The 9,360-nt window shown below is 40.4% G+C and overlaps 1 protein-coding gene across 1 annotated transcript; it reads left to right on the top strand.

Moving 5' to 3' along the window:
- Window positions 1-5,767: 5,767 nt before the first annotated feature.
- On the top strand, window positions 5,768-8,563 carry LOC121534677 (C-C motif chemokine 25). Its single transcript, XM_041841263.1, has 5 exons — window positions 5,768-5,853; window positions 6,714-6,835; window positions 7,383-7,500; window positions 7,747-7,843; window positions 8,047-8,563. The coding sequence occupies exons 2-5, from the start codon at window positions 6,775-6,777 to the stop codon at window positions 8,077-8,079; spliced, it is 309 nt and encodes a 102-aa protein (XP_041697197.1). The 5' UTR covers window positions 5,768-5,853; window positions 6,714-6,774; the 3' UTR covers window positions 8,080-8,563.
- The last annotated feature ends 797 nt before the right edge of the window (window positions 8,564-9,360 follow it).

The following is a 9,360-nucleotide window of genomic DNA, read 5'->3' as shown; positions in this document are numbered from 1 at the left end:
AAACACATTTGGTGTTCGTCAAAAGGCATGTGGGAGACTCTCCAAACATATGGAAGAAGGTACTCTGGTCAGATGAGACTAAAATTGAGCTTTTTGGCCATCAAGGAAAACGCTATGTCTGGCGCAAATCCAACACCTCTCATCACCCAGAGAACACGCAGCATCATGCTGTGGGGATGTTTTTCATCGGCAGGAACTGGGAAACTGGTCAGAATTGAAGGAATGATGGATGGCGCTAAATACGGGGAAATTCTTGAGGGAAACCTGTTTCAGTCTTCCAGAGATTTGAGACTGGGCTGGAGGTTCACCTTCCAGCAGGACAATGACCCTAAGCATACTGCTAAAGCAACACTTGAGTGGTTTAAGGGGAAACATTTAAATGTCTTGGAATGGCCTAGTCAAAGCCCAGACCTCAATCCAATTGAGAATCTGTGGTATGAATGAAAGATTGCTGTACACCAGCGGAACCCATCCAACTTGAAGGGGCTGGAGTTGTTTTGCCTTGAAGAATGGGCAAAAATCCCAGTGGCTAGATGTGCCAAGCTTATAGAGACATATCCCAAGAAACTTGCAGCTGTAATTGCTGCAAAAGGTGGCTCTACAAAGTATTGACTTTGGGTGGGTGAATAGTTATGCACACTCAAGTTTTCAGTTTTTTTTGTCTTATTTCTTGTTTGTTTCACAATAAAAAATATTTTGCATCTTCAAAGTGGTAGGCATGTTGTGTAAATCAAATGATACAAACCCCCAAAAAATCCATTGGGTGAATACTTTCGCAAGCCACTGTAAGAGCCATATGCATGTTTTCCCCCCAACTCATATGTGCATATATCTTACTCACACAGTAAACACAGTGGTTGTTATATACAGCGTTGACTCCAGTGAAATAGAGAAAATATTCTACATTCCTGTGTTTGCTGTTTACAATGTTTGTTGACATTGTGTGATGCTTGACTGTAATATAAAATAACATGCTATAGGGATGGGGAAGTATTCCTCCTCTCGGACATGCTTGTCTTGAGTATCCATATAGTACATCAATAACAGTCAAAATATTTGTTTTCCCCATGTTCGGTACATCTTATTTACAAATGTATGGTTAAAACTCTAATTAGTAATAGCTTCACGTTAGTGACTTGTCCATATTTCACTCTGTTTTGCAATGTCTTTGGAGTGTCAAATCAAGACATGCTTGTGAATTCAAGGCCATACTTGACGCTTCACTGATGTCATGAAGAGTATCTGACAGTTCTTTCTTTGTAATACATGGGTCAGTATGTGAACCTATACTGCGGCTTCTCTCTGTGCCAAAGTAAAGGTTTCATTCTGATTAATGGCTTTGGATATTGTTTTTCTCAAATGCATGCAACACGACAAAAACTATGAATGTTGGAGAGAAACATACAGTCTTTTTCATGCAACCTGAATCACTGAGGCTAGGTCCGAAATGGCACCCTATACCCTATATAGTGCACTACTTTTGTCCAGGGCCCCATAAGGCTCTGGTCAAAAGTAGTGCACTCTATAGGGTATAGGGTGCCATTTGGGACGCAAACCAGCTTCTCTTGGCAGTGGGCCGTCATCTTTTGTAAGACTTTATGACAGGTATTTATCAGCCATTGTTCAGAATTCAGTGCCATTAATCATGTCAGGATCAGTAGCTATGAAACCATTACCAGGAAATGGGACAACTCAAGCCAACTTTGTGTCCCGTTTTGTATTTGTTCCCAGACAACTGCTTTAACTATGGCAGGTGATTATGAACTGTTGTGTTTCCCAAGGAAAATAAAGCGAGGGTCGTGTCAAACTTTTAGAAAAGGACCGAAACCATGTGACTAAATCATATCAAATCAGAATTATCTTATTTTATGTGAACTATTGTTTTGCAAGAAAATAACGTTTAACATCTCCTTGGCATTTGAACTACTCACTCTCAAGCTCTCTCCTCTCCTGCCATGCTGGATGGCAACAGAAAGGGTGTGAGTGTTTTCTTCAACAAAGGGATTCCACAGTGTAGTATTAGTACCCTCACTTGCAGGACCATAACACCAAAAAACACTGACAAGAACATAAGCCTGAAGGCAAACAAAACAGAAAGGGCAGGCTGTTGACATGCCTCATTGGGCCGTTATGGGATGACTGAGGCACCCTATTCCCTATGTAGTGCACTACATTTGGCCAGGGCCCATAGTGAAAAGGGTGCCACATTTGGGACACGACCTTGGTTGTGAAAGTGACTGAGCATCACTGAACAACGCTATCAGGTGACCTGTCCACTCAGCGCTGACACTTTCCCATCAATATAGTGCCTTCAGAAAGTATTCAACCCCTTGAATAAGATCCCACAGTTGACAGTGCATGTCAGAGCAAAAACCAAGCCATGATGTCGAAGGAATTCTCCGTAGAACTCCGAGACAGGATTGTGTCGAGGCACAGATCTGGGGAAGGGTACCAAAAAATGTCTGCAGCATTGAAGGTCCCTAAGAACACAGTGGCCATCATTCTTAAATGGAAGAAGTTTAGCTTAAAAATGAAGTTTAGTGGGTGCTGGCCCGCTTTTGGGATTTTCTAAATATTTTCAATATGTCGGCTCTATGCCCGGATCGATTTTCTTTTGTCAATATTCTTTAACAAATATGTAATCACTGTTCTGCAACATGCAGTATGCTGATAGTTTATTTTTTTTACATGCCAAAATGCTAACGAAATTAGCCCTGGAGCATTATATAGCACTATAAAATAAAGCAAATTAAGTTTGGAGATTGGTATTACATATTTCAATAATCTAATTCTAGAATTTCAACAAAAAAAAAATGTTTTTATAGAAACAGCTTTCAGATGGAAAGAGGAGATGAGAGGCCAAACGCTGAAGAAGACATGATTTAAGGCCATGTTGACAGAGGCTCTTCAATGTCAGAGTTAGACTCATTGGCTGCGTCCCAAATTGCAACCTAAACGCTATATAGTGCGCTACATATAGCTCTGCTTAATGTATGAGAGTGTCACGACTGTCAGAACATGATATGGCCAGAGGGAAAAATGGTTTGTGAGCACAAAAACACTCTTTACAACAATATATAATTCCTGTCACTAAATCCTTATATTACTCTAACATTAGATTAGGTTGAGTTTATAGAGAGAAATTATCATTCGATACGTCTACATCCTGGCACATCTGTGCATTCCTGCTTTTCCATCTCGACTTACCCCCACACCAGGGTTTCGCCAGCGTTTTATATATACGAACAAATTCCCATAGGAATGTGAGTTATAGATCTGTCATTGTTATTGAAAGCACGTCTAAGAAGCGGTAGATCTGTTCTGTGTGTGCCATCTCTATGCTTCCCATTCTTAAGTTTTGTTTTTGTGTATTTTATTTTCGGTTTTGTCCAAACAGCTGAAAATAAAACATTTGTGGTTATTTGTTTTTAAAAATTGTTATTTTTTCTTTTTAGTCATTTAGCAGACACTCTTATCCAGAGCGACTTACAGTTAGTGAATACATATATATATATTTTTTTACTGCCCCCCGTGGGAATCGAACCCACAACCCTGGCGTTGCAAACGCCATGCTCTATCAACTGAGCTACATCCCTGCCGGCCATTCCCTCCCCTACCCTGGACCAATTGTGCACCGCCCATGAGTCTCCCGGTCGCGGCCGGCTGCGACAGAGCCTGGATACGAACCAGGATCTCTAGTGGCACAGTTAGCACTGCGATGCAGTGCCTTAGACCACTGCGCCACTCAGGAGTTTATACCAGGCGGTGATGCAACTGGTCAGGATGCTCTCGATGGTGAAGCTGTAGAACTTTTTGAGGATCTGGGGACCCATGCCAAATCTTGTCGTGCGCTCTTCATAACTTACTTGGTGTGTTTGGACCATGATAGTTTGTTAGTAATGTGGACACCAAGGAACTTGAAACTCTCGACCCGCTCCACTACAGCCCCGTCGATGTGAATGGGGGAGTGTTTGGCCCTCCTTTTCCTGTAGTCCACGATCATCTCCTTTGTCTTGCTCACGTTGAGGGAGAGGTTGTTGTTGTCTCTGACCTCCTCCCTATAGGCTGTCTCATCGTTGTCGGTGATCAGGCCTACCACCGTTGTGTCGTCAGCAAACTTAATGATGGTGTTGGAGTCGTGCTTGGCCACGCAGTCGTGGGTGAACAGGGAGTACAGGAGGGGACACCAGCCTCCTCTGAATGTTTTTCTACACTATACTTGACTCATGGGGCGGCACACAATTGGCCCAGCGTCGTCCAGGGTAGGGGAGGGAATGGCCGGCAGGGATGTTGGTAGAGGAGGTTTGCAACGCCAGGGTTGTGGGTTCGATTCCCACTGGGGGCCAGTATATAAAAAATATATATATATATATATAATGTATGCACTAACTGTAAGTCGCTCTGGATAAGAGCGTCTGCTAAATTACGTAAATGTACTTGCTTGTTTTGTCACATAAACTGAAATTAGGCAAACTATTAGAATTTTAGCAACCAGGAAATGGCGGAGCGATTTCAGCATAGTGCATCTTTATTGTGTTTCCATCAGGAGTGTGACACTAAAGACTTGTGGCGAGCATTAAAAACTGTTGCTTTGTGAGAAGGTGTTAAAGTTCACAGTTAGCCATTGTTATTTAAATGCAAGCGGAAAAGTACCCAGGGCCTTGCCTTGGCTCCAAGTCAGAGCAAAACAATGAAAGGAGAAGTTAAAAGCAATGACACTGTTAAAAAAAAAAAAAACTAACAAAATCCAACACATTCCACACTGTTGCTACCATTTAGTAGAAGATAGTAGTAGAAGAAGAGCCTCTCAGGATTACTGACAGAAACATTCTGAGGTTACACCAGACAATATGATGACTGATCTGCTTCCTGAGTTACAAGCATTTTCTACTGCATCCGCTGCTTCACACATCTTTCTAAGACAATCTGCCTAAAACTATTTACGTAGCAAAGGGCCCGGCTCGTTTTATGGCAAGTTTCAACAGAGGCTTTTGGGTAGATTTTGTAGACCTGTAAAAAAAAAAAAAAAAAGAAAAAGAAATGTAGCCAAGTTTGAGTCTAATATTTCATCCTTTTAATAGTTTGAGTTTTAGACTTGCGTTTTGTAAATAATGCTTCCGCATTTGAGCATGAATGAAGAACACATTATGACCCCTTTCATCGTGAGCTTGGTCAGTAAAGCCATTGCGAGAGCGTGGGACTATAAGGTTCTATCTGAAAAAAAAGAGGATTCTGAGATAATTGGCTTTAAAGTTCCGAACCTTCATCGGTTTGAATGGTGACGGCAATGTTGATCTTGATTGCTTTTGAACTTAACAACATGAATTGGGGTATTTAGAGTACTGTAGAGGTAGATAACATTGAACAGAACAAGTCTATGTCAATAATTCAATTTTGACAAAAATGCATATAGAACCTTATAGTCTCAAACTTAATTGGTAAATTAAAATGATTTCACAACATTCATGAGAAATTGTTGAACTGAATTAACTGTACTATTCGATTGGGCCTTTCAGTTCAACGTCTCAGAGATGGCCTTATATAAAGACAAGTAAACTGTGTGAACCCGAAAGTATATCCGTCATTCTGTCGGAGAGTGCCCAGAGTTATTAAGAGCCCATAACTACTTTGCCAAGTTTGCAACACAACTCTCCGTGTGTCGATCAACTTTCTGCTTACCCAATCAAAACCAAAACCAAGTCAGAGTACCTCAGGTGCGCAGGGGTGTGACATATTCAGGTAATATAACCTGAGCTCTGTCTGTGTGGCGCTAACTACATAAGAGCAGGTTCCCTGCACACTCAGCAGAACCAAGGCAACAAACTAAAGACATCCTATCTCCTTCAGAATTGTGTGAGTAGCACTGATAGCTGTCTTTGTAGATGATAGCCTTCTAAAATGTAAGGATTACTTTTGTGCCACTATCATATGAAAAGCATGTGGTTTTGCATAGTTTTGAATGTTGTAGAATTTGTGTATTATCATCAGGTGAAATATGTATTATTCACTTTTTAGCTTGCACAAAGTTGAACAGGATATTATGACTTGATATAGGCTGTATACATTTTGGATGTATTACTATTTTCTATGTAATTATACATCTGGACTGAAAAGTGTGCATATTTAGTTTACTTTATTTTAATGTGATTGCTGATGTCCATTAGCAACGGAATACAAATGTTATCATATAGCCTAGGTACAACTACAAACTACTAGGGAGCGGATAGCTTGGGAGTAAGACGTGGAAGGTTGTTGGAAGCAGAGAGTCATTGATAAGGTTTATGGCTATTCCTGTATTCCTGTGTTCCTGTATTCCTGTATTCCTGTGTTCCTGTATTCCTGTATTCCTGTGTTCCTGTATTCCTGTATTCCTGTATTCATGTGTTCCTGTATTCCTGTATTCCTGTATTCCTGTATTATTGTGTTCCTGTATTCCTGTATTCCTGTATTCCTGTGTTCCTGTGTTCCTGTATTCCTGTGTTCCTGTATTCCTGTATTCCTGCGTTCCTGTATTCCTGTATTCCTGTGTTCTTGTGTTCCTGTATTCCTGTATTCTTGTGTTCCTGTATTCCTGTATTCTTGTGTTCCTGTATCCCTGTATTCATGTATTCCTGTATTCTTGTGTTCCTGTATTCCTGTATTCCTGTGTTCCTGTATTCCTGTATTCCTGTGTTCCTGTATTCCTGTATTCCTATATTCCTGTGTTCCTGCAGGGTTTGATTCCGCTCTGCACCACCAGGACCTCTTTACAGAGCCACGACCACACATCCAGCCATGCGGTTCAGCGTGATATTCTTTCTCATCCTAGCCTGTCTATACTTCACGCTGGCACAAGGTACGTTTAGTATAAATATGATTTAAAATGGGTTGGGTATCTGTTAATTAAGCACTTTGTGACAAGTGCTGATGTAAAACGAGCTTTATACAATACATTTGATTAATTGATGAGTTGATCATGGGTTGACATTCATATTATGCATCGTTATACAGGATACTGCCAAGTGGCCCCTTTTATTTGATTACTGATTTTCAGATAGCATTTCAGTCGGTGGTGTTGAAGTTAGCTTTGCTTTACTGATGCTAACATATGGGGCAAAGACTGTCAGCCTTACCTACATGCTGTTCTTCATGGATGCTTAATCGATCCTGTGCAATTAAAAACCTACACACCTTTTAACAAAGGCTTAAACCTGAAATAGTCAACGGCAAAAAGAAGAGAAGGATGAAGGTTGAGAGAGAAAAAAAATCAGTTTATTCCATTTTGAACCAAATGTCAAAAAATGGAATAAACTGATTCATTTATGTGCAGAGTGGGGAGCTTCTCTTCTTTTATTCATAATTAAGTACAGACGTTGAGCTGTGATCCTCTCCCTGGGCCCCAGGTTCCTATGAAGACTGCTGTCTGAAGTACGTGCGGAGGGTGAAGAAGAGTGTTGAGAGGATGGTAACGAGTTACCGGAGGCAGGAGACGGACGGGGGTTGCAACATCCCTGCCATAGTGTAAGTCTGTGAATAAGGGAGCAAGCACAACCTTGGAAAGGCTTCTACATGACTTTAGTAATACAGAACATGTAAAAAAAGGTAAAAAACAATGTACCTTCAATGGATAAGACATCCAGCTCTGTTATGCATGGCAGAGGTTCACTCACCTCACGAGGTTGAACTACTAACTGTAGGCTGTAAACTTCATCAGTGCTTTGTGTTTTGAAGGTCACTCTAAGTTTTTATTTTCCGATCCACGTCCAGGTTCACGATGAAGGGGGGCAGGTTGTTCTGTGCTGACCCCAGAGAGAAGTGGGTGAATGGACTGATGCTGAAGGTTCGATCCAAGAAGAGTAAAAAGGTGAGAATTTCTACCATTACAACTGGATTCATTGATTCATTGATTGATTCATTGATTGATTGATTGATTCACTGATTGATTGATTGAGTAATTAAGTAATTTATTGATTTATTGATTCATTAATTTGTTAATTTATTCATTAATTTATTCATTGATAAATTGATTGATTCATCTTCCTGAAACCAATATATTTTGTTTTCCAGCACACGAGGAGGCCAAAGAGGCTGAGAAGCTAGAAGCTCTGCCATTCACTCTGCCATCCTGCAGTGACGAGTCCTGTCGTAAATCAATACGATTTTTTTATGATGTCTGGTCATTTGAGAGACATTTTTGCTTTCCTACTGCAGAAGGCATCTGCAGAGATCTGACTGGTAATGATGCTACAGTGTAGTTCTGCTATTCCTTTAACAGAGACCCATACCTGTTGAAGCCAGCCCAGCCATTCTGTATGGTTGCATTTTACTGTATAGCAAGCCTGTTGGAATCTGTGTGTGTGTGTGTGTGCGCGCGCGTGTGTGTGTGTGAGCGTGTGTTTGTACAGTTGTAATTTTGTGTGTAGCATAAAACCTGTATTGAACACCAACCAAAAAAGTATAAGTGCCTACAATTTCTGATTGAAATCTCTTTGTGTTTGTGTGTTCTTTGTATGTTTTCATATTGTGGATTTTTGTCAACTATATTTGTTTTCACTAACAAAGGCTAATAAAGTTGTTTACTGCATTTCACCCTGTTATGTTTATGGTTTATGAGGTATGACACAACTAAGAGAACAGTTCCTTTATAAATGTTAACCCCCATAGACTCAACGTCTAATTAGCATAATTAAAAATCCCCATTAAAATCTGTCAGTTTAAGCTAACGATATTGGATTCATCTCAATCCACCGCATCCGCCGATGTCGCACGTCTGCATCTGCGGTTGAAGGGTGACAGAGCTAGAGAGGTGTTTGTCAGACCATGAGACATCCTGAAAATCTAGTCTGAAGGTCTCCAGTACCAGTTGAAAAAATAAATGGTAGTATATATGGAGAGTGTTTAGTGACAAAAAAATAAGGGGTTAAATACATGTCAAAATATATACAGTACCAGTCAAAGGTTTGGACACACTTATTCATTCAAGGGTTTTTCTTTATTTTTACTAGTTTCTACATTGTAGAATAATAGTGAAGATATCAAAACTATGAAATAACACATATGGAATCATGTAGTAACCAAAAAAGTTTTAAACAAATCAAAATATATTTTAGATTTTAGATTCTTCAAAGTAGCTACCCTTTGCCTTGATGACAGCTTTGCACACTCTTGGCATTCTCTCAACCAGCTTCATGAGGAATACTTTTCCAACAGTCTTGAAGGAGTTCCCACATATACTGAGCACTTGTTGGCTGCTTTTCCTTCACTCTGCGGTTCAACTCATCCCAAACCATCTCAATTGGGTTGAGGTCGGGTGATTGTGGAGGCCAGGTCATTTGATGCAGCACCCCATCACCCATCCTTGATCAAATAGCCCTTACACAG

This window comes from Coregonus clupeaformis, chromosome 21 (genome assembly GCF_020615455.1).
Source record: "Coregonus clupeaformis isolate EN_2021a chromosome 21, ASM2061545v1, whole genome shotgun sequence".
NCBI classification, from domain to species: Eukaryota; Metazoa; Chordata; class Actinopteri; order Salmoniformes; family Salmonidae; genus Coregonus; species Coregonus clupeaformis.
This window is presented reverse-complemented; position numbering and strand designations above follow the sequence as displayed.

What these genes read in the sequence shown, in the direction of transcription:
- LOC121534677 (XM_041841263.1), top strand. Translation starts at nt 6,775, where the DNA reads ATGCGGTTCAGCGTGATATTCTTTCTCATCCTAGCCTGTCTATACTTC. An exon ending in ATACTTCACGCTGGCACAAG is followed by an intron (nt 6,836 to 7,382) that starts GTACGTTTAGTA and finishes CCTGGGCCCCAG; the next exon opens with GTTCCTATGAAGACTGCTGT. An exon ending in TGCAACATCCCTGCCATAGT is followed by an intron (nt 7,501 to 7,746) that starts GTAAGTCTGTGA and finishes ATCCACGTCCAG; the next exon opens with GTTCACGATGAAGGGGGGCA.